General features: G+C 40.3%; 2 protein-coding genes across 2 annotated transcripts; both read left to right on the top strand.

The window, feature by feature from the left end:
* Positions 1-28: 28 nt before the first annotated feature.
* Positions 29-16,965, top strand: ankrd28b (ankyrin repeat domain 28b). Its single transcript, XM_084358209.1, has 28 exons — positions 29-223; positions 4,570-4,653; positions 5,218-5,296; positions 6,286-6,356; positions 6,460-6,660; positions 8,138-8,225; positions 8,471-8,613; positions 8,823-9,035; positions 9,409-9,487; positions 9,601-9,715; positions 10,072-10,154; positions 10,302-10,365; positions 10,492-10,560; positions 10,660-10,800; positions 10,973-11,084; positions 11,187-11,213; positions 11,834-11,908; positions 11,999-12,200; positions 12,300-12,387; positions 12,473-12,590; positions 12,934-13,153; positions 13,466-13,553; positions 13,647-13,730; positions 13,851-13,996; positions 14,103-14,185; positions 14,339-14,421; positions 14,590-14,681; positions 15,352-16,965. The coding sequence occupies exons 1-28, from the start codon at positions 197-199 to the stop codon at positions 15,633-15,635; spliced, it is 3,159 nt and encodes a 1,052-aa protein (XP_084214335.1). The 5' UTR covers positions 29-196; the 3' UTR covers positions 15,636-16,965.
* Positions 16,966-17,810: 845 nt separating this feature from the next.
* On the top strand, positions 17,811-25,437 carry hacl1 (2-hydroxyacyl-CoA lyase 1). Its single transcript, XM_084357380.1, has 17 exons — positions 17,811-17,974; positions 18,205-18,309; positions 19,236-19,276; positions 19,366-19,446; positions 19,551-19,623; positions 19,699-19,776; positions 19,887-19,981; positions 20,072-20,184; positions 20,294-20,429; positions 20,947-21,052; positions 21,203-21,286; positions 21,433-21,534; positions 21,704-21,858; positions 22,101-22,262; positions 22,353-22,460; positions 22,565-22,751; positions 24,778-25,437. Exons 1-17 carry the CDS (start codon positions 17,924-17,926, stop codon positions 24,808-24,810), a joined length of 1,710 nt encoding a protein of 569 aa, XP_084213506.1. The 5' UTR covers positions 17,811-17,923; the 3' UTR covers positions 24,811-25,437.
* Positions 25,438-25,462: the final 25 nt, after the last annotated feature.

The raw sequence follows: 25,462 nt of genomic DNA, 5'->3' as shown, positions 1-25,462 counted from the left end.
CGGCAATGTTATGGAGTTTCCGCTACTCCTCTGCTTCCATGCCATCAGGTTAGGAAGCTAGCAACAGAGCTAAGCTAGCGTCACGCAAGGCCTCCAGCAGACCAGCGGGAGAGCTACCAAGATCAAACACTGCTATTCGGAAGGAGACAAATACCCCTTTATGAATCTGCATGAGAACAATTAAAATCCCAGAAATATGGTGGTTCTCAAAATTCGAGACCAGGTAAGCGGTCATTGTGCCAAAAGCGGACCTAATTTTGAGCTACTGTTGTCAGGCTAACGTGAGCTAGCTACCCCGATTTCAACGTTCGCCAGCGGAATGTAATTCGAGTTTCTCCAGCTATTCTCCGAAACGGAAGCATCTCCTTAATCTTTTAACAGAGCGTTTCAAAGCTAGGTGTTGAATTGTTTGTTAACATGTAAAGGTTGGGTACAGTACTGTTTGGTAAATCTCATTTAGAGTCATGTTTCTGGCTATAATAAGAGCTTCACATTTACATAGAGACACATGCTCAAGCGGTTGTTGAGTTGTAGCCAGCTAATGAGACTGTGTTTATCTCCAGCAGTTAGCCAGACCCTGCGAGAAATGCTGCTAGCTGCTCACTTGGGAAACGACTAGTTAGCATGTTGTGACTTAACAATACACATTTGGGCTTTAGCTGTCGCTTCCAAGTGATTCAATGATTCAATGATAGCCATTAAATCGCTTTAATGTAGTGTGGGGTGATTATCATAACAATCAAAACGATCTGTTGATTGTGACGTTACTGTGACAACTGGATGTTTGTGACATCTTTATGTTGTGCTTCCTCAGCTGGTGAGGTTTTATGATAGCTATGTAGTTGAATAACATGTCAACAAATACATAATGATATATATAGTTCATCAAACTAATTGTTTAATCATGTCTGAACTCCACTGCTTTGTGGCTGAAGTTAGGGTCTTCATAGGCTTTGTGCCCTCCTCTGTTTCTTGATTTTCTTCTTGTTTATTATATAAAGTCTGTTTATAACAGTGCTAGTTATTTCCTTGATTACAATCCTCAAATTTTCCCCCCTTGTGGATCTTGCTTATAATTAAACCGTTTCTATTACCGTAAGTAAGTAGATGTTAACCAGAATGCATTTATTTGTACCCTTTTACAGTATAAATCCAGTATTAAACTGCTGTGTAATGGTTATGATACATGCATGAAGTGATTTGACACTATCAGACATTTGTCCTCTAACTATATTAAACACTTGCCACCTACTTGTGCAAACCAGAATAGCTTTCCGTTATCATTTAAGCAGTGTGTGTTTTGGACAACATGCCTGCTATTCTTGTAACATATGAACGTGCAAGTGTGTTTCATTGTGCGCGTGCTTGAATGATCGTGTACCTGGGCTCATGTGAGCCGGCGGAGTTGCCAAAGAGCTGTCTCCATGGTGATGGTATTAACTAGGCTGGCTCGTATGAGGAGGGGAGGTGCACACAGTCGAGCAGCCAGAGAAGCATAGAAAATCTCCTGCACCAGTCGTGCAGGACTGGAGAACTGAAAACAACAAAATGCAGATTTGTCCTTCCTTTTCACAGAAATGGTCAAAATGAAACGGTATAGCACAAGTGTCTGTTTGTTAGCCTGAATTTATCCCCAGTAACTCTTAAGCACGGTTGTGCCCTGCAGATTTTCATGGACATTATAGTAACTGAATGAGAGGATTGTGTAATGTTTTATAAAAGCAACTGTACACGTCTTTGTCCCTTGATGGCAATGGTAGAGTTTGTCTTGCTTATTCTAAATTCTTATTGAGCATCAATACGACTGCTGAAATGTGTCATGTGGCTCAAATGTGTACAAAGGCATAGCTTATCTTATCTGTTGGTTTCCATATACGTCAAGGGGATGTCACCATGTATACCTTGAATCATCCATAGTAAATTGTTCAAATAGATTTTTATTTTATCAGCCTGTGCTTACACAGTGCTTACAATGTTTGACTTGCATACAGGACATGAAGTACAAATTATTTGTGGCAGCTAAAGGCGAAAGCTCTTCTTCTTCTTCTTCTTCTTCTTCTTCTTCCCCCTTTCCTTCTTACATGAAGACTTACACAAATGCACATTAGCTAATTAGCTAGCTGGGCAGTCTGGTGGGTTAAATGAGGGATGAAGTCTTAATGAACAAATGCACTCTGCGTGCTTCATCATTCTTCCCATATGCATGTTCATATTAAAGGCAGATAAATGCAATAAAAGTCATCCAAGCAGGTGATTTTAAAACATGCTGACTCTTCATCTTAATGTTTTGTTTTGGATACATGGGTGCACATTGCCCATTTAAAGGTCGTCGTTGATCACATGTAATGGAGGTGATTGATGATTGATGATTTCAGAGGTATTACTTGTGAACGTATCATCTTTTGCCCCTGCCTCTTCATCTTACGTTTTGTTTTGGATACATGGGTGCAAATTGCCGATTATTCATTTATTTATTATATTTATATATTTTTTTATGGTAATCTGACACAAAAAAAACACTGATACCATTAATTCGGAAAAAAGCTATATATCGATAATCGTCCAGGCCAATAATCGGTCAACCCATAGAGCTTGATAGAAGCCCCTCTGACAGACAAGATTTAAGTATCAGCTATATCTCACAGTTATAACTTTTGGGAAAGTGTTTTTTAACTGTGGTCTTTGTAGCTTTAAGCCCACATTAATTTGTTTGTTTGTTTTAAACAAGTCTGAAGTCAGGGAAGAGTTAAGTTTTTGTGGAAGCCAGGAATGTTCCATCTGGGTCTTTCATGGGTAACCAGTTGCAGCCTCTGGAAGGGATCCCCTGCCCTCACTGTTCTCCCCATCCATGCCAACCTCCTCCCACAGGCAGTGGAAAACTGCCTGATCAAAGACTCACTGCTGGTGTTATGGTGGATCAGATAGGGGAGTGCAGCAATGTTATAGCTGGCAGACCTGACAATTAATTATACAGTTTCTGCTCGGTGGATTTATTTCAGCATTGTTTCCACATCAATTTGATAAGTCAGAGATGTAACACTGGTGGTTAATGACAAAAAAAAATTACAAACATTTGTAGAAGTAGAAAAAAACACAAGCACAATCAGCTGCCTGCTTGTTTTTTTTCTGTCAGGCCAGGCTGTCCAACATGAACAAGAAATTGGTTACGCTACATTGACCCCTTTGTAATTCAAACCTGCCATTTATGGTGTGGCAAAATCATGTTTAACGGACAAGTGAGTGATTTATACTAACTAGTGGTCAATAGCAGAAATGTTTGCATTAATTTCAGCTGCAGCCGGATACTTAAGTTATCACTTGAGGTTGTCATGGTGCTGAAGATGTGGGCAGCTACAGGGACTCGATGTTGAAGATGGTCTGTCAAGTTTTTGGTCCACTGTGGTGGACTATGTGGTTCTCAGTTCCAGCACACTGTTCAGAGACATTGCAAGTGTTGTCTTACAGGAAGTGTTGGCAAAATTCTACTACAGTGTTGCAACCAATAACTTCAGCGACCCGCAAAAGAGTAAATATTGTATTGAATATTTAATATGGTTTCAGTTACATATTTTAAAAACACTGTTGCTCTTGGCAGTCTTTGATTTTTTTTTCATGCAAAATGGAAATATGAAAAAATATCATGTCATATACAATATTTTGCTTGTATGGCAGCACAGCCAAAGTTCACACTTCACAGAAATACTTTCCCTGTGTACACACCCCTAAGGAAGGCGTGGCCAACTTAACTGCTTTTTAAGAAGCCAGGACAGGAATGTCAGGATCCATAAAAGTCAGACATCAACAAGAACTTCAACAGTTTTTTACCTTTAATTCAGTTTTACTCTGGAAACTTTGTTTGACTCTTATCATTTTCATTTTCATGTTGGATATGGGAATCTAAATCAGCTGTGGATGTATTCCTTTTATTCTGCCTCTGTTGAAGACAGTCACAGGAAGCTGGTCATGCTAAATTTTGAAATATCTTTGGAGAAGAAAGTTATGATGGACATCACATCAGTCATTTGGAATTGGAGCACAACACAGGACATGTATTCATTCAGAGATTGTGATATATCTCTCTGTGCCATGGGATAGTCATGGCTTTTCTTGCCAGCAGACTGCAAACACGAAGCTAAGCTTAGCACGTGGCAATATTAAACCTGACAGTCTGCCTCCATCATTCATCTGAATTTGGAGTCATCATTTTGTTAAATATACATTTTAATGTCTGTACTGACAACTATGCTTCAGTCTGTCCCTTTAAACGACTAAACAAGAATATTTAGGGACTTTTTAGCAGCGTAAACATGATTGTGTAATCTCTGTGCAAATGAGTCGCGTCTGTATTGTGGTGCTTGAGGACGAGGATCATGAAGTCTCTGTAAAGTCTAAGGTCTCAAAGGTCTGCATGGTTATTGTTTTCTCAAATTTGGCCTATATTGTTGGCTCTTTCAAATCTGACAAGCAAAGTTTTCAGTTATACGCCACGAAAGTCTGAGATAGTGTTACATGTTATCCAGAAAAGCCTTGAAGTTCAGTTGTTTTTGACACAGCCTCTCTCTTTTACAGCCTGCTTTGCTGAAAGCTATCTTCAATGTGGACCCAGATGAAGTACGCTCGCTCATATTCAAAAAAGAGGATGTAAATGCGCAGGTAATCCCAACAGACTCTCACTAACCTCTGCATCTGTTTCCTCATATTATTGCTATATTTTTAAAAACACCTCTGCAACTCTGAATTTAAAACCCCTGAAGTAAGATTGTCCTTGAAAGGCCTCATATAACTCTGTTAATAGTTGCTGAGTACAAAAAACACATTTTCTGTTTTTAACAGTTCCCACGACATGATCTGGCTCTGCTTATTTTATTGCATTCCTCAACATTACTGTTGTGGTGGGGGTGTTTGTTGCAAAATACAGCTAGTTTGAACTTGCTTGTCTTTCACTGGAAGGCTCTTCAAGTTACTGGATTTGCATAAAACACACTTTGCTATGAATAGTGATTTCTGTGGCTGTGGATATTTCTCCTTTCTAGCAATGTAATGTTATATATAGATAATAATAAGTGAAACCACAGTTAATTGTGGTTTTAATGTCACAGCAGACAGGGACCATATTAACCTGAATCAAGAAAAGAAGAAAATCATGAGTAATCTGTAAATGCAAACTGTTGTGTTTCTGCCAAGTCTTACTAATGTCTTTCTGTTGACTTATTGCAGGACAATGAGAAGCGAACTCCACTGCATGCTGCTGCCTATCTTGGAGATGCAGAAATTATAGAGCTGCTGATTCTTTCAGGTATGGTTTTCAAAAGGGGACTGAAAGTAAAATAGTTCAGGAAACAGATACTGGTTTAACGCTATATATAAATAATGAGTGTTTCTCAAGCAGCCGGAGAGATTATCTATGAAATGTGTCGGCTGTTAATCTGTTGATCACATGAAAGAGCAGAAATTGTGTAATTGGTGTCGCAGTTTTAGCATTTTGATATTGTTAATATATGACATATGGCCAAATTTATTATATCACGTTTGGGAAGGTGGTACTTCTGGGCTCTTTGTGGCGTCTGCATCACTTTAAACCTTTGAAAATCACCGTAAAAGACATCATCACGTTTCCTCACAATGGAGGTCCTGACATACTGGTTTCTCTGGTTTCTTGGTATTGAAGGGAGTGGTAAATAATCACCAACATTATCCTGTCTGAGAGCATAATGACATATTTCTAGGGCTGTCTGGAGTACCTTTTTTTTGGGGCTTCGACAACTGTCCCTGCCCAGAGAGTCTCAAAAGTCAGCGAGCATGGATGGTTCAGCTCACACTCGTCACAGCTCCATGCTCATGGGACTGCATTTGAGTATGCAGAGCAGTAATGCTTTTTTATTTGCATGGGTTTTGAGACTATTTAAATGCTGTAGACAAGCTCTATTTCTCACACTCTTTATCAGCTTTTTGCCTTGTTTTTCGGTGCAGCCGTATTACCGTGGCAATGGTAGAAGTTTCAAAGCATTTGAGTCAGCCCTACATATTTCAAATGTGACACTTAGATATTATTATGCCTGTATGGCCAGATGGTGCATCTGCATTCAATGATGTAAAATACCTCTACATGCACCACATGCACCCTAAGCAGTCTGCTCTGTTCTTGTGCTTATGTAGAGGGAGATCTTACAAAACTGGACTTCATAATTAACAAAAAGACTTGTATTTTTGTAAAAACGTTGCACTTGATGTCACATAACTGTATGACCATACACAGCCTGACAGCCAGTGTCCTCTGACTTGTAGGTGCCAGAGTAAATGCCAAAGATAACAAGTGGCTCACTCCTCTGCACCGGGCTGTGGCCTCCTGCAGTGAGGTATGTGAATATTGCTCCGATTCTGGATAACACACTGTTGAGCACTGTTTTAACAAATCTAAACACCATGCAACTTGAACCTACATGTGATGACTTCTTACAGGAGGCTGTCCAGGTGTTGCTCAAACACTCTGCAGATGTAAACGCCCGAGACAAGAACTGGCAGACGCCGCTTCATATAGCCGCAGCAAACAAGGCAGTACGCTGCGCCGAAGCCCTTGTACCACTGCTCAGCAATGTGAATGTGTCAGACAGAGCGGGCCGGACTGCGCTGCACCATGCAGCCTTCAGCGGGCATCTGGAGGTAATATCAAGCCTAAAGTGTTGTTTGGTTCAGCTTTGAGCTACTGACAGAAGTGCTTTTAATGTCATTAGTATTGATTTAGTTGTGCCTTAATGGGTAGAAATGGCAGTACTTTTGAATATCAATTACTATTAGAAACAAAACATGTTCTAACTTTAAAGGTCAGTGTTGACCATGTTGCTGTACAGTCTGTCCTGTCCTTTTTAAAGGGGTGTAGCCACTTCAGCACCGCTTATATTGATGGGTTAAGTGTTATTCTCCTTTCTAGAGAGCCATGTATGCAAAGTTCTTTTTAGCAAACCATCACACCAGGCTTGATGTTGCGTGTATTCACCTGGCTGTTAGTATAAGCTCCTGATCTTCTCCTTACTGAGAGGAAGTGTTCTGAGAGTCTGCTTGACTCTTAGATGTGTAAACACAATGGACATTGTAATACAGAACTACTGAACAATGGCTGTGTTTTTGCCCATTTTAAGAAGTGAAACAATCGGCATCCCCTTATAGCTCTGCTGGCTACATACTGCTAGCAGCAGGTAGGCCAGCCATAACCACAACCACATCATGTTTTATTATATATGTGGCTTCATAGACACATTGCATGAATTAGAGAAACATGTAGTGATGTGTTCCTCATTAGTATTGGTTGTTTCTCCCTCACATTATATTCTTTTATTCCATTTTAGACAAATATCTAAGCTTCTGTTGTATTGGTGTTTCGTAGAGTTTTGATAAGGTGATAATAATCAGACTTCTGATCTGGAAGTCAGTTGCACAAATCTATACACTGGGACAAACTCTCCAGTTGGAGAAGCTGCAGCTCATAAAACAATAAAACTGCTTTCCAGTGAACAGTCAGTCATGAACAGCTTCTTTAGAAAATAACACAGTTACATTTTTTTCCCACATGGATAAGGACTGACACATTTCTGTCAAGCAGTCATAAACTGTGGACACGTTGAAGGACGCTAGTAGCACACTCAACGCTTGTCTAGTCACGTGCTTGCATGCAAATGATTCATTGCCAGTCATATACTCTCATACAAATGAGTTATCTTAAAGGTGGAAATGTCTAGATGTCGAATGAAGTGTTGATGCAAATCAAGTGCATAAAAGCTGTTCAGACATCCGAGGTGAGAATACTCACTTGGAGCCTGTACATAGTCTTTAATGCAAAGTAGGTACACTGTGTCCTGTTGATGTACCTGTATTTAGTGTATGCAAAAGATCAAAACATATTTCAGCCCACATTTGCTTAGCAATTTACAAAAGACTTTGTAACCTTTTGGAGGCTCATCTAGTTCATGAGATTAGGTTAAACTGAAGTAAACAGGGAATCATTGTATTGATCTTAGAATTAAGGCATTAAACACATATATAGGCCATAGTTATATGATATATGACTTGCCACACTGACTGAAAGGCAGCTTCTTTTGATATGTTTCCTGATTGCTCTTTTTTTGTCTGATTCTGCTGTTAGATGGTGAGGCTCCTGCTCTCCAGAGGAGCAAACATCAATGCCTTTGACAAGAGGGACCGGCGTGCAATCCACTGGGCAGCTTATATGGGTAATAAAACAACAGCAGGGATTTTTACATCATATTATTACTTTTCTAAGTAGCTTTAGGAGTTTCTCTCATGTTGTGATCAGTGAAAGTCTCCAGGATGTAGTTGAAAATACATTTTTTTTAAAGGCATCAACATGTTTAAGGTTTTAAATGTTAAAATGTAAATTAATGTCCTGATTCAAATAAAACAGTTGATATCTTGTAAGCATATCCATCTAATTAAATCATTCTGTGTTTGTCTTCAGGGCACATAGAAGTGGTGAAGCTGCTGGCATCTCATGGAGCTGAGGTGGCCTGCAAAGATAAGAAATCTTACACCCCCCTACATGCAGCAGCCTCCAGTGGAATGATCAGCGTTGTCAAATACCTCCTGGACTTGGGGGTGGATGTAAGTTCCACCCACAAGCTTATTGTCCTCAGACTGCAGACGCTGCTAGATCCTATGGAGAGAACAGAAATATAATAACACATATTGTGTCCCGATGCACTTCACATGTTTTAGATAACGACTCGACAGCTTTTTATGTTATGTGTAAAAAGACTGACCAGTTTGTCTTGATGGTGTCCTGACTACTTCCTGTTTATCTCGGCATCTAGATAAATGAGCCCAATGCGTATGGCAACACACCCCTCCATGTGGCCTGCTACAACGGGCAGGACGTCGTGGTGAACGAGCTCATTGAGTGCGGAGCTAACGTCAACCAGGTGAACGAGAAGGGCTTCGCGCCTCTCCATTTTACCGCCGCGTCACGCCACGGGGCGCTCTGTCTGGAGCTCCTTGTTTGCAACGGGGCTGACGTGAACATCAAGGTGAGTAAAAAAACAGATTATCTCTTTTCACAGATTTATACTGATTACTTGGAAAAAAGATGACTCATTTTGATCTGGGATCTGAAGATGTTACTTAATAACTGGCACTCCCTTACCAGATAAGTTACGTCATGAAGAGAAAATAATCATACCATTACTGTTAACTGTCTAAACCGAAACTGAATGTTTGTGTTTAAACAGTCACACCGTGTTGCTTGTGTGTGAATCCAAGCCTTTATCTGTATTATTAATTTAATTGTCCCTTATTTTCTATAGATAATAGATATCAGAAATGCAGTTTTATAACTTCTCTTACTCTGTTATATAATAATGACCTATGTTGTGACACCACCATGTTTTTCTTTCACTCCAGAGTAAAGATGGTAAGACTCCCCTCCACATGACAGCCATCCACGGGAGGTTTTCTAGATCTCAAGCAATCATTGAGAATGGTAGGCTCCTTGAAAAAATCTGCCTCGCTGACTTCATTTCTCATGCTGGACTGTAAAAGTGCTTCTCAGTGTAACAACAACTAAGTGCTTAGTTTGTTTGTTTTTTTCTGAAGGTGCTGAGATTGACTGTGAAGACAAGAACGGAAATACACCACTGCACATCGCAGCTCGATACGGACACGAGCTCCTCATCAACACCCTCATCACCAACAGAGCTGACACAGCCAAGTAAGTGAGCCTGTCTGTCCTTTTTCAGCACATCGGGTGGAGCTGCATGTTTTTAAAGCTTTCCAAAGCGTACATGCAATTGGGTTTTCTTCTGGTCCAATAAACTGTTCACATCAGGAGCATCACTTAAAAAATAAATTAAGTCACTGCAAGTAATTCTGTCCCAATCCCTTCTTTCATATCTTTCGTATTTTTTTGCTTGCATGGACATAAAATGGGTCCTAAATTTCATTCATAATGATCTTAAAACGTGTTGAATAAAAAGTTTTATGTACAGATATGTGCCTCATACCTATTATTTTGTTAGTTTAGCACCAGTGATACTGAATTAATCAACATGATTGTGTCTTTTTCAGACGGGGGGTTCACGGAATGTTCCCGCTGCATTTGGCTGCTCTCAGTGGATTCTCTGACTGCTGCCGAAAGCTCCTGTCTTCAGGTGAGCGAGCACTAACTCAACCACCTCAACCATGATACACGTCCTGTATTTTAATGGTTCAGATATAGGTAATATACACAACATCTGTGGTGTAGACCTCATGTACAGTTTGCAGGATTTTGTTCATATTATTTTACTCTGCTGCAGGATTTGATATTGATACTCCTGATGATTTTGGAAGGACCTGTTTACATGCTGCAGCTGCCGGAGGGTGAGTAGAGGACAACTGAATAATATGTTTAATATTAACTGTAAGTGTTGAGATGCAGACCTGTAACACAAAGAATATCATTAGATTTATCAGTTCATCATCTTCTTAATCTCCCAAACCCCACAGAAACTTGGAATGTCTCAATCTTCTCCTCAACACGGGGGCAGACTTTAATAGGAAGGACAGCTTTGGCAGGTTTGTAGCATTTAATTATGGATCTGGATCAAGACTTTGTTCTCTCCTTGTTTCTTGGTCTAATGTGGACAGGGAACTGAGCTCTGTTTACTTTTCCAGGACCCCTCTGCACTATGCTGCTGCCAACTGTAACTACCAGTGCCTCTTTGCTCTGGTGGGCTCTGGGGCCAGCGTCAACGACCTAGACGAGCGAGGCTGCACTCCTCTCCACTACGCCGCTGCCTCTGACACAGATGGAAAGTCAGTAATACTTTATTCAGTTTCTTAAAGAATGTTTTTGAGGCTGTGTGGGAGGTGGCTTGTGTTTGAATGGTTTCATGGATAAAAGCTCAGTTATTAGTTATGCTGAGTAATTCAAGACTGAAGAGATGATGTTGTTTCCTTGACTACAGTCTCTTTGTTGTGTCTGCAGGTGCCTGGAATATTTACTGCGAAATGATGCAAATCCAGGGATCCGGGACAATCAGGGCTACAATGCTGTGCACTACGCCTCGGCGTACGGACATCGCCTCTGTCTGGAGCTGGTGAGAACCAACGCCACATTACAATTAGCATCTTCTTATTTTTGTATTACTGTATTGTAATGATGTTTAATGCATTGCTGGTTCTCCCACTCTCTTTTACAGATTGCAAGTGAAACACCTCTAGATGTGGTGAGTTGAATTTACCTTTTTTTCTTGTTTCTGTTTGTTGTTTTGTAATGTAGGTAGATTTGGCCACAAACATGTAGGGCTCATACATCCAAAAAAACGTGTACAGGTGCTGGAGCAAAAACCAAAGTGAAACAGATTTTCAATCAAAGCTTGTTGCTGTGACTGTGGGTCGTGTGGCGTTGTAGAACGACACAACTGGGAGAGTGACATTGTTTGGTTTGTGAACTCTATCTGGAAAGTGCCCAGTTTCTGGCTGCCAGTTTGCATTTTTTTTCTGTGCTGCTGCTGGTGCAGTCTCCAGGCAGCATGTTATTTAAGGCACCAAACAACATCATAGAAACTCAGAGCAATTCTGAAAACCTCGGAATGTTATTTTTTTTACGTGTATGGCAATATCTGTCACTGTGACACCAGCTCTTATAATAAAACATGAAAACCTTCCAATTTAAGTTTTATAGTAGTAAGCACACATTAATCAGTCAGATGGTTGTGATCTGCATGACTGAGAGGCAATCTGTTCTCAAACTGTGCAGATCTTCTGTCTGACTTTTGCCTTCCGAGTATGCCACAATGCCATCTACATCTAGGTAGGTTCTAACCTGTGTACCCATTTTGTTCAGTTAATGGAAACCTCAGGGACAGACATCCTGAATGACTCCGATGTCCGAGCCCCTGTGAGCCCCCTGCACCTTGCTGTGAGTAACGTGTATCATGCTTGATCTATTATCCTTATCATGTCTCCAATTCTCAGCATATTTATGTCAATTATTATGTAATTTTTTCAGGCATACCATGGTCACCACCATGCCATGGAAGTTCTGGTACAGTCTCTACTGGATCTGGATGTAAGAAACAGCCAAGGGCGCACACCCCTGGACCTGGCTGCCTTTAAGGGCCACGTAGAGTGTGTGGACGTCCTAATCAACCAGGGAGCCTCCATCCTGGTCAAAGACTTCACCTTGAAGCGAACCCCCATCCATGCTGCAGGTATGGACCTTTGCTGGATTTTATTCAATAGTCGTGTGTGAGTGTTTTTTTAATTGTTATTATGAGTATGCTAATGCCATGTGTCTTCTTTCCCTGCAGCTACTAATGGTCATTCAGAATGTTTGCGTTTGCTGATTGGAAATGCTGATCTTCAAAGTGCAGTCGACATTCAAGATGGGAATGGACAGTAAGTAGAATTTGTTTGTGGTTGTGTCTTTTTTTCCCACTCATGTTCTTAAGCATTTGCTGACATTATATCTGTTATCTCTTAGAACCCCCCTGATGCTGTCGGTCTTGAGTGGACACACAGATTGTGTGTATTCTCTGCTAAATAAGGGAGCCAGTGTAGAAGCCAAAGATAAGTGGGGCAGGACGGCCCTACATAGAGGAGTAAGGAGCTTTTTTGTTTAGATTTTTACCCTAATTTTGATGGTCTGTTTTTAGATTTTGTGTGGTATTTCCTGCCAAAACAAATTTTTAATGTTTCCACTCCACCATTCATAATATTTTTCACTGTGATTGTTTGTATGTTGGAGGTCTTGCCAAGCATGTCATAAATACACAATTACGCCTTTTTCTGCCCAGTGGCTACTAGTCACCTCATTTGTAACTCTGTATTGCAGCCCTGCCAAAACACCGGTCAGCTGCCATTAAATCATTTAAAATGCATAACCATTCGAAACACAATCAGTCAACAGTAATAACACTAACCTCTACTGTTTTCTGGCCACAGGCGGTGACGGGCCACGAGGAATGTGTGGAGGCCTTGCTTCAGCACAGCGCCAACTTCCTGGTGCGAGACTGTAAAGGGCGCACACCGGTCCACCTGGCGGCAGCGTGTGGACACATTGGGGTACTGGGAGGCCTGCTGCATGCTGCCCAATCAGTGGAAACACTCCCTGTCTTAACAGACAACCAAGGCTACACCCCACTGCACTGGGCCTGCTACAATGGTACAGAGATGAGGGCTAAGGACCTCTTAAAAAAACGATTAACATAGTAATGGAGATGTACATCTGATTGCAGTAATGTATGCACTTAGATACAGGCAAGCTGCCAAGAAACGAAAAAGGAGCACTTGTCTAAGATAGGCATGGACAACTTCATTTTGAATGCTGGTTCTTTATGCACTTTGTTCATGCTATTTCCTTTCGCACCCAGAGCAAAATTTTGACACATGTTGATAAGGACCGATGGTTGAAGAGAGCCATGATTGTGAGCACCTTGAGGTGAAGGCTTATGTGGTTAATGCTTTCTCTCCCCAGGTCACGATACGTGTGTGGAGGTTTTGCTGGAACAAGAGGTTTTTCACAAGGCCGAAGGCAATTCTTTCAGCCCCCTCCACTGTGCTGTGTAAGATCTCAAGCTGTCTTTGGTTTCGATCAATGTGAGTGAGGACAGAACTGCTAACAGAGAAAGTAATTGTGCTCTTTTCCCTTTAATTAGGATCCATGACAACGAAGGTGCTGCTGAGATGCTGATAGACACTCTGGGCCCTACCATTGTCAATGCCAAAGACAGTAAAAACCGGTATACACACGTCCAACAAAAATTGCCACCTCATTCGGCCAACTTGTCCAAAGAGTTAAAAGTTCACATAATGACTGTTTGAATAAAAGAGTGAGCCTTGTTCTGGTGTTATTTTTGCAGGACCCCACTACATGCAGCAGCCTTCACCGACCATGTGGAGTGTCTCCAGCTGTTGCTGAGCCACAACGCTCAGGTCAACAGTGTCGATGCAGCAGGGAAAACCCCACTCATGATGGCTGCTGAAAATGGCCAGACCAACGCCGTTGGTACGAACACTTCTCTAAATATATGACTGTGGGGATGTAATAATGAGCGCTGTTTTGATTTAAGTCTGTTCTTTCTGCATTTCACCTTCTCATTCTCACTGTTCAGAATTGCTGGTGAGCAGTGCGAAAGCAGATCTCACTCTGCAGGATGCTGTGAAGAATACTGCTCTTCATCTCGCCTGCAGTAAGGTTGGTATTACCATATGGTGGCACTGTTCTTGCAAGCTACAGCAGCAAATGTACACTATGTTCATGCAAGTATTAGTTGAAATACTATACTATATACTATCTTTATTCACTGGTTGTTTTTAATATTCACTGTGCTGTACCTGTTCTCCACAGGGACATGAAACCAGTGCCTTGTTGATATTGGAGAAGATTACAGACAGAAACCTCATAAATGCCACTAACGCCGCCTTACAGACGTATGTATCACTTGTATTACATTAGCGTCTCTTGCTGCATCTGAGCAATTGAATGGAGTGGTAGCGTCGGTGGATTACTGTGGAGATTTGAATTATTAATGTAGAGCTACAATTTGTAAAATATTGACTCGCCTCTTGGCTCGTCTTTGTTTTCATCTTTCTTTTAAGGCCTCTACACGTGGCTGCAAGAAACGGTTTAACTGTGGTGGTGCAAGAGCTGCTTGCAAAGGGAGCCAGTGTACTTGCAGTCGATGAAAACGGTAAATTCATTACATTTTTCTTTTTAACTATGAACCAACTGCTGTCATGTATTTTGGGCTACATTACGAAGTGCCACCTAAACATGCATCCTAATGGACAAAGCAGAATCAGAAATGATTGGCTACCTTAAGAAAAATATTCCCATATAAATTGTCTTTTAGGCTGCTTTTATTTTCCAGTTTCAAATAATTGACCCCTTAAGAATTTTTAGCTGTTTGCAGTGTTGCCAGATCTTGTGAGAGACACAAGCAACCAGACTTTTAATAAAAAGCCCAAAACAGATGACTTGATCGATTGATACTGTATATACAGCGTATGTATGAATTTATTTTGCATTTTGAAACCATTTTTAAAAATACTGGACCTTGGAATTTGCCTTTTTTCTTTTTAACTCTATGGAATTTGAACGCAAATGACCCATTAAAAAATGAGGAAATGAATACACGAATGAATGACAATGAAAGTACAGAAGTTGCATATAATAACCTGATCAAATATATCAAGTCAATATTGTTGGGGTAGCAGCAATATATTACCTTTAACAGCTACAAAGTTATGTATCCCTTGTATTGGGTTATATAACTTTGAAGCTGTTGAAGGTAATATATTGCTGTGAATCATTTGAACTGTGTATGACTTTTATAAAAAATGTAACACTTGTTGTTTCAGGTTACACACCCGCCTTAGCTTGCGCCCCCAACAAAGATGTGGCAGACTGCCTAGCCCTAATCCTGGCCACCATGATGCCTGTGTCTCCCTGCACCCCGGCACCCACCCTCCCATTCAGTGCCATTAACCACTACACCACCAGCCCCTCCAAGAGCGTCACGTTCGACAGCCTGCCTGTGCTGCGCGATGAGCACAGCTCCTACTGCAGCTTCAACAACGTCAGCCATCACGACGGCTTCTACAAGGACGAGGAGCTCAATGACTCAGATTCCGAGACATACTGAGGGACAGGAGGAGGCGATAAATGCATAAAAACACACACACACACACACTGTGTCTTAAAAATCACCCACCGCCAGCTTGGGAGGGCAGAAGAAGACGAAAGCCCCCACAGGAGCCTTAAGAGTCCCCCGTCCCCACCAGAGAGCAAGAGAAGGGAGGAGGTGCAGCAGGCTGGCACACACTCATCCCGACCTCATCCAGCACCAGGTGTCCTTCAGCTGATACTGGACCTCAGTAACCGCTGCTTTACCAACACTGACTTCTTGAGTGCTACAAACTGTACTTGTTGGGCAGACAGCGACTTTTTGTGCAGCAATAACATGCTGAAGAGGGATGGTAGCACTTCACAGAGAGCTAAACCGACAGGGACCAAAAGACATGGATGCATTTTAACCCAATTTTAGCTGTGTAAATGAGTGATAATTTTTGGGTTTATTGGTTAGCGAGTGGGGCAAAGGAGCCAGTTTTCATTTATGAATACCTTGATGAGTTTGAAAAGGTTGATAATCGCACACTACATTTGTCAGAATGCACTTGTCCTTCAAGTCTGTAGTCATACGGGGGGAAAAATCATTTATTTTTTGAGATCAAAATTTTAATATACCCATGTTCATGTCTTAAACTCTTTATCCTCTAGAAGAAAAAAAATCTGATTTACTGACCTGAGTAATTTAAAAACATTTGATATGTTCACCAGGTTATTTTTAAGTTGATCTACCTGACCTTTGTATATTGACCTGTCCATTGCGGTTTAGTCTTTCAAGAATAAATTATTTGTGTACTTTCGGTTCCTATTTATGTGTTCATTTTGTGCCTTCATTTAGTTACTGAGAAAAGATGGGTTTGTAGAGGCAGCTGTGAAAGTACAGTGATGCGCACTAGGTAAGTAATTTCTAAGAAGCACTGATCCAGTATCGAGGTATCTGAGGCTGAGCTTTGTGACAAGAAACACTGTAAACCAATGACAAGACAGCGTTTGATTTTCTTCTGTTTTAATGATATTTTTGCTCTTATATTAGCCAATGTTTGTTGACAGGTTTTGCTTGCTTTAACTTCAAAAAAAAGAAACCACTTGTTTCCGCCATGATTCAAAACTCCCTTTTTTCTGTCTGTTAAAAAATCCTTTCAACTGGAAATATGTACAATACATTTGCTAGATTCATTAGAACGGAAAAGATTCTTTTTTTCTTTTCGTTTTTTTCTTGAAGAGGGATGAAACTAGCGTGTATATAGAAATTATGACTGTGAATTCAACGCTCCAATGAGTTCTTTCAGTACTGAGATTGCTGTATATTTTATGAGTAATAAAGAAATGAGTTATTTAATAATGAACTTGAGTCTTTTTATGGAGTATCGCCTTTTGATTCTGTTAAATACATGACACATTTGAAGCCGTTTTGATAGTCATTGATGTTTTGACATGTCGGATGTTTTTCATTACCTATAACAAGTGACACACTGATCAGCACCTTTTTTTCAAAACGGAAATGATTTTAGATAAGATAGGACAAGATAATTGAACTCACATTATTGCACATAGCACAGTTACACATGTTATTAATTATTTAGTAAACAAACAATATAATGATATAAGGATATTTGAATATAATGTAACTAATAATAACTAGGTGTAGTGTTCCCTACATAATAGTTTAGCTATAATCACTTAATAAAATAGATCAAATATTTGAAGAAATTCAAAATGTATATGTTAAATGAACAAAAACAGATTGAAATCTTAAGTGTGTTTGCACAATTAAAGAATGTCATTATCAACTCACCCTCATGCCAATGTGACTGTGTGCAACAAAAAATTTCTGGAGCTTCACAACAAAACAGTGTTACATCATTCTCCTAAACAACTGAAGTAGATGGGGAAAAATAACAAAACAAACATAAAATGAGGGTGAGTACCTAATGACTGAATTCTCAGTTTTGGGTGAACTTTTCCTTTAAGGTATGAATTGCACATAAAAACGAAAATTAATTTAAAATGTAAAATGAATATTTAATTTATTACATTTAAACTAGGGTGTAATCGGTATGTGTTGTCTTTGCATTTTATTTTATTTAACAGTTTGCAAGGAGTGCAACGCTCTTTATGTGAGGTCACACGTAGGGGCGCCCGTGATTGGCTTGCAACCCGGAAGTACCGGGAACGGGGCGGATTCAGGGACAGTAGTAAACATGAGTTGTTCGTGTAGCTGGTAGTTACAACAGTTTATGACGGTTTGTCCACAGCAGGTCCACAACATTATAACAACTCGTAGCTAACAGCCTCTGGATAAACATGGACGAACTGACAGGAGCTCAGCTGATTGCTGAGTCTTTAAAGTCTCAGGTAAGACCGCTTCTTAAAACAACGCTAACATTGCGAGGTGAAGGTTAATGAAGTATGCTAACCCTAAAGTTAAGTTAGCAGCAACATGTGTCCTTAAAACTGTGTCAAAGTTCAAGTCCTGCGCAGTCAAGTTTACTTTACTATGCAGCTTATTACTACTATGTACAATTCTTCCTTAAACTCTCATATTTCAGTGTTGGTTTGTTAAAGAGTCATTTCTCTCCTTGCAGAAAGTGGAGTACATGTTCGGGATAGTTGGTGTTCCTATCATTGAGGTGGCCATGGCTGCTCAGGCTGCAGGGATCAAATATGTGGGAATGCGCAACGAACAAGCGGTAAAAAAAAAAAAAAATTAAAGGCCGACCGATATTGATTTTTGGTGTCAATATCGATGAAGATTTAGGAAGTAAAAAATTCTGATATCAATATATCAGCCGATATAAACACATTTTTGGCAATTATCTCTCAAATGTGGTTATCAAACACTTTGACTTATGCAATATGTAACGTAGGCAGGGTATTTTTCAGTTTAATAATACACTTTTTGTCTAAAATGACGTCAGTGCACTGAAACAGTAAACCTACTGCGTTACAATCTATGAAAAAGATTTTTCCACTGAGCAAAAATATATCCAAAAGACTTCTTTTCGACGTCCTTGCCGGTATAATGAAATTTTTTGTGACGTCTTTTTTTAAACTTTTTTTCATCATTCACTATTCATGTCCAAGGACGTTACCTGCCTGGGTTCAAAAGAGGTTTTTACAATTTAATTTCAGAGGTCTTGTCAACTTAACTACAGACGTCTAAAGAACTTATTGTGACTCAAAAATTAAAGTTTTTATGACGGCCAAATTTTACTTAATGCTGCAAAAGCTACAGGGTGGATTCAACCCCGAGCCTCAACCTCAGTAGCCTGCATGAGACATGCACTTTACCAGGTGATCTATTCATCAGCTTTATTAAAGACCATGGTTTGGTGATCCAGGCTTCATAAGGTAGGCTAATGATCCAAGGTTGGATGACAAAACATGGTCTTTTGGGTGTGTTTTTGTTCGGTGGGTTATATCAGCTCAACATATATGCCAATACCAATATATAGGAGATAGGCCAACATCGCTGATAATATCGACCAACCGATGTGTCGGTCAGGCTCTATAAACATTAATTATCATTCTGCTACATTGCTGTTTACCTGCACTTATAATCCTTAACAACATTACAATAAAATTTTGATATATAATAAATTCTGTCACACAACAGGCATGTTACGCAGCATCGGCTGTTGGATACCTGACTGGGAGGTAAGACATAAAGTAACTAAACAGAATAATGTGAGCAGCTGGTGTGACAGTTTGTATCCCACGTGTCTCCTGTGGTTCCTTGTATCCAGACCAGGTGCCTGCCTGGTGGTGTCTGGACCTGGACTCATTCATGCTCTGGGTGGAATGGCTAACGCTAACATGAACTGCTGGTACAGTATGATTCAACAAACTGATGCTGCATTCATGCTCCTGTGTACAATTCTAACATGGCTCCTGTGGGAATTGTCTTATTAAATGTATGTTGCCTTTGCAGGCCGGTGGTTGTTATTGGAGGCTCCTCAGATCAAAATCAGGAAACAGCAGGAGCGTTTCAGGAGTTTCCTCAGGTAATGCACTCGACCATCTGGATTTGTTTCTGTTAATGCTTCGTTAAATCGACACAGTTGTAAATTTGTTGCTAGGTGGAGGCATGTCGCCTTTATAGCAAGTTCTCTGCTAGACCCAGCAGTCTGGAGGCCATCCCTTCAGTGGTCGAGAAGGTAATGTACCCGCTTATTGTTAGTTTCCTTTATCACAGCATGCCACATAAGATATTTTGTATAGTTGGATGACATTAACACATCAGTGATTTTATTGTATTTGCTCACAGGCAGTTCGCACAAGCATATATGGGCGTCCAGGTGCTTGCTACGTGGACATTGCAGGGGACATGGTCAATGCAAAAGTGGACAGGAGCCAAGTCAGGTTTGCTGTAATTCTTAGCATTTTTTTTTAATGTTTTATTTTTTTATGCATAGTATCACTTTTGTGATTTGAGATGTGTTTCTCCTGCAGAGTTGTGTCCTGCTGTCCTTCTCCACCAGTGAGTGTGGCTGACCACGGTGCAATCACTGAAGCCATCTCTGTCTTGAAAGCAGCTAAAAGACCCTTAGTCATCATTGGCAAAGGTAACATTAAATACATATGCAATATATCTTGGAATTACCACATTTAATAAGTCATTTAAGAGTAGCTCATTAGGCGTCATCATGATATGGGTATTGTTGATCGCAACAGGAGCAGCCTATGGCCGAGCAGAAACCACTCTGAGGGAGTTTGTTGAAATGAGCGGTCTGCCATTTCTGCCCACCCCCATGGGGAAAGGGGTCCTTCCTGATGATCACCCCAACTGTGTGGCTGCTGCCCGCTCGAGGTCTGCCTCTCTTTTACAATAAAAAATGCATTAATAAAAAAGTGTAAAACATTTATTTTAGCCAAATTAAACATGTCTTTATTTCATCATTTTATCACATCATTTATGTGAATACAGGTTTCCAGGAGTAAATGTAAACATTTTGGTTGAATTTTTTAGATAGCATTTTAAAAAACTGAACAAAATTTAGAAAACAATCTGGCTGATTGTTTCACAAAAGAGGTTTATGTGTCCTTTGTAATGATGTAAGTCAAGCATCACTGTATCTAAATTCTCAATCTACAATCCGTGTTAGTACACTGTGTCTTAGTGGCACAGAATAACAGACTGTTGAAGAAATATCTCAATTGAATAGTATAAATCTGTTTTTTCTGTGTATATCTTATATTGTTTATTCTACACAGACACCAAATGGATGTATGTACACCACTGTTCATTGTATTCATTTTGTTTTTCCCCTTTTGTCTTAACTCAACATTGCCACACCTGTTCCCCTTTGACTGTTTCTGGTACCAAGAGCTCTCCTCCAGGCTGACGTTGTGCTTCTGCTCGGAGCCAGATTGAACTGGATGCTGCATTTTGGTCTGCCACCTAGATTTCATCCTGATGTCAAGATCATCCAGGTATGTGAATGGAGAAGCAAAGAGTGTGTTTGATTTGTTGAAAAGCAGTTTCAAAATAATGTTTAGGATAACTCCCTGGTAAAAATCTAATGGTTTGTCAGGTCAGTGCTATAATAATCTAACACAATAACGCAATTATGCTGTGTGTAGGTTGACCTTTGTGCTGAGGAGATGGGGAACAATGTGAGGCCTGCTGTTGCTCTCCTTGGAGACATCAATGCTATTGTCACTCAGGTAACCACAAAAGTAACTCTCTTTTTGACTGTCATGATAAACTAATGTGCATTGAAGAAATACTATAGGAGAACAGCTCATCTGTGTGAGTGTGTGTGTGTGTGTGTGTGTCGACAGTGATTATGTCTTGGATTCTTTTCTTCAAGCTACTGGAGTGCATCCATAAAGATGGCTGGAAATCCTCCTCTGATACAGAGTGGTGGAGCACACTGAAAGACAAAATTGCCGCTAATGCAAAAATATCAAAGGTGGGTTTAGGGTGACTGGGTGATGTTGTGACTCAATCTTTTTATCAGTGTGCCACAGGGTGATGATGACAAATATTTAATATAATTATGTGTTTGATCCCGTAGATGTTGTTTCTTGTAATATTATTCATGCTTTTTCACCACATTTCTGCCCTTCTTCTATCGACAGGCACTTGCTCTTCAGTCAACAGTACCCATGAACTACTACACAGTGTTTCATCATGTTTCCCAGCTGCTGCCACATGACTGTATAATTGTCAGCGAGGGTGCAAACACTATGGACATAGGACGCACGATGTTGAACAACTACCTACCTCGACACAGGCAAGGAATTCTCATTGAAGCAGTTCTTAAAGGGCACTTCTCAAATGTGTTAATTGCTATGTTTTTTTAACGCATCTGAACGCAAAAATGACTTCTGAACGGGGATTATTAGAGAGCAAACATGTGCTCGCATATCCCTTCACTGTTGACAAATTGTATAACTGTATTTGGCTAAAGTAAGCTTTCGTTCTGGGTAAATTTTAGAAGTTTGTTTAGCTAACGCTCATCCTGATGTTGTTTAGGTTGGATGCAGGTACATTTGGAACAATGGGAGTTGGCCTTGGTTTTGCTATTGCAGCAGCCGCTGTGGAGAAGAGCGAGAACAGTAAAGGCCAAAGGATAGTCTGTGTGGAGGGGGACAGTGCCTTTGGATTTTCTGGAATGGAGGTCGAAACCATGTGCAGGTGGGTTGATTGCTTCCTCTTCTAAACAATACAAACACTTCAACCCCCTTTCACTTCTTAATTACACAGTGTCTTTGTTTTTTCTAACAGATATAATCTACCCGTGGTCATCATTGTGGTCAATAACAATGGCATTTACAGCGGAGTGGATCCTGAGACCTGGAAAGAAATGGCAAAAATGGGAGATCTGACCTCTATGTGAGTCATGCTACAGGGAAAATCAGCATCACTATAATGGCTTCCTACATGTTATCAGCTGTGATGTAATGACAGATATCTAAACCTATCATGTTGCTTGACAGAGCCCCACCTGTGACCCTCCTACCTGAAGCACGCTACGATGAGGTCATGACAGCATTTGGAGGTCGGGGGTTCCTGGTGAGGACGGTGGAGGAGCTGCGCAGTGCTTTACAGATTAGCTTAAATGACTGGGAGAGACCAAGTCTCCTTAATGTGCTCATCGACCCCTCCTCTGACAGAAAACAGCAGGTATATATATATATATATATGTGTGTGTCATCTAGGTGTAACTTTAATTTTTTGTAGTTGATTCTTTATTGTTGGTGATGTTGTTGTGGAGCACTTTGTTGTTAAATGTCTGTCTTTGATATAAAATAATGTCTTTTGTTGTGGTTATATTTGTATGACAGTTGCCACAGACACAGATAATTTCGGAAGTACAGTTCAAACTGAAAAAATCCACTGGTGTTTTATTGCGAAGTTAATAAAACACCAAGGAACCTAAAAAAGAAGGAAGGGTCATAACGTAGCATGTCAGCTGTATTGAAGTCTATAGCAGATGCATGGAGAAACACACTAAAACCCAACATATCTATGTTGTATAACTTCTGATGAAGAAACGCCTCCAGAACATGAAAGAATACACTTACCGAAGTAGGTCAACAATTGATTTTTTTTCTTTTTCTTTTTCTTTTTCTTTTTCTTTTTCTCAACATGTTGTTCGTCCTTCAATTTTATTTGTGAAAGGTTTCTGTTCACAGTGTAAATGCAGTCTCATCAGCGACATTTGGTTGGTCTTGCCCCGTTTGGTCACAATATTATCAGCCCTGTCAATCATTAGGGGGGAGAAACTTACTACTGTTAACCTACTCTCTGTAGTGTGTTCTTTCTTTTTCTGGTGGCATTTCTCCATCAGAAGTCAAACAACATAGATATGTTGGGTTTTAGTACGTTTCTCCGTGCATCTCTCATAGACTTCAATACAGCTGACACCACAGTCTGGCACCAAAGCAAGATTCGTGATGTAATGAACCTTCCTTCTTTATTAGGTTCCTTGATTACAGCCAGAGAATCCTCAACATCAATCCTGTGGAAGCGCCACGCCCTCTGCTGGCCGAGGATATAATTGATGTTGTGACACCACTTTTCTAATCCTTAAAATACTGTTGTTATGTTGGTTTTTCTCCCAACATAGTAAAATCTCCACTAAAGGGGGCTTGAACTTCATCTGGCGGTTAATTAGGTCCTCACTCAGATCGCAGCATGGCATCTCCACAGGATAAAAGTTGAGGGTTTCCCTGGCTTTAATTTTGATTAATGGCAAGTTAACAATAAAGGTCCACGGCTGAATCCCCATGTCGATACTTCTGTGCACTTGCAGATTTGACAGTATTATGGACACAAACAGGTAAAATGTGGAAGGTCTATGGCTCCCCAAATCCACAACTTATTCACACTTTGCCTCTCCCAGAAGTCAGGACTAAAGGATAGAGAACCTCATCTTAAGTCTCATACCACATTTCATCCTCTTGCAACCCGTGCCCTTGCAGACATGGGGTGATGACAGTGAAAACTACAGGCACGTGATGGTATGAAGTGCTCATACCAAAGGCTGCAAGTCAGATTCAGCCCCCGCATCATTTTTACATTGGACCCTACAGGAAGTAGAAGAGAAACAAGATGGACTATGACTTAAATGACATTGACAGTCGCAGCAGTAAAGCCAGGCCTGATTAAAAGCAGCATTGTTCAGCTCATCATCAGAGCAGAGCAACAAACAGCTTGGTGTTTACTTGACTCTCGTCTCATCCTTATGGGGCTACATGACTGACATGCCTCACTGATCAGTAATCCATACACTCCAGGTGCACCGCAGAACTGTTGTATTCCACTCACAATCCCTCCACCTCACACCAACCTGACCTTTCTATTTCAGAGTGCCCATAATTAGAAAGCATGGCTCTCTGTGTTTATGTTGAATGTATCCATGCAACCCTTCGCTGACAAGTTTGAAGGTTGTATTGAGGTCTGTAGCCATGGTGCTGAGCTCCATGGTGGCCAGCAGAAAGACTTGACCCCCAACTGACTGTTATCCATATTCAGGTTTAGAGTTGACTCTTAGACAGTTGATGGAGATCAACTATCCTATTGTGTTTGGCACAATTTGTGAAGGCTAAAATGACTCAACATTCACATGGGCCACAAAAGGCCCATTACATAAAAGAGCCGTTATCATCTGAAACAGAATATGATGCTGTGTTTTCTGTATTTGCAGGACTTCCCTTGGCTCACACGCTCCAACTTATAGAGCGAAAGAAGGACCTTCCTGCTCCGTCCTCAACATAATCAGAACAGAATTGAATGTTTTCCTCAGGGAAACTCAAACTGGGAAAATATAAAGCTGCTTTTGTGACTTTTTTGTGATTGTTTCCATGAAATAACTGAATATTTTTTTAATTGTTACTAAACAATATAGTATTAATTAACAAATTAACAATTTTTTTTAACCAAATGATAAAAGGAACAATTTGTAGGATGTGGCGAGAATTTTAGGTTAAAACATCCCTGTGATCCGAGGTGCCGGTCCAGACAAACTTGAGGGCCACTGGCTCCACTGCTAACTGAGCCATAAGCTAGTTAGCTAACAGTAGCTAGCTCGAGTCAAGGACAGCCAGCACAGAGCAGCAGTTGTCAGTTACTATGCTGCCCACTGTTGTTTTTGGAGCTACCTTCAAATTCTGGTCATGTTCTACAAATTACACCTTTCATTAAACAACAAAACATTTTTTATACAATGAATGTTATTTGCCTCTGTTCGTTTATGTCAGATCAGTGTTGTTGTTTTGTTGTGTTGTTTTCACATATAAATCTAATAGGTAATTGTGATGAACATAACACAGTATATGGTTAAATAAACAATGAAAATGCTGGGAAATGTCATTTTTATCATTTTATGTTAA

This window comes from Pagrus pagrus (assembly GCF_965226575.1).
Source record: "Pagrus pagrus genome assembly, chromosome: 7".
Classification (NCBI taxonomy): Eukaryota; Metazoa; Chordata; class Actinopteri; order Spariformes; family Sparidae; genus Pagrus; species Pagrus pagrus.
This window is presented reverse-complemented; position numbering and strand designations above follow the sequence as displayed.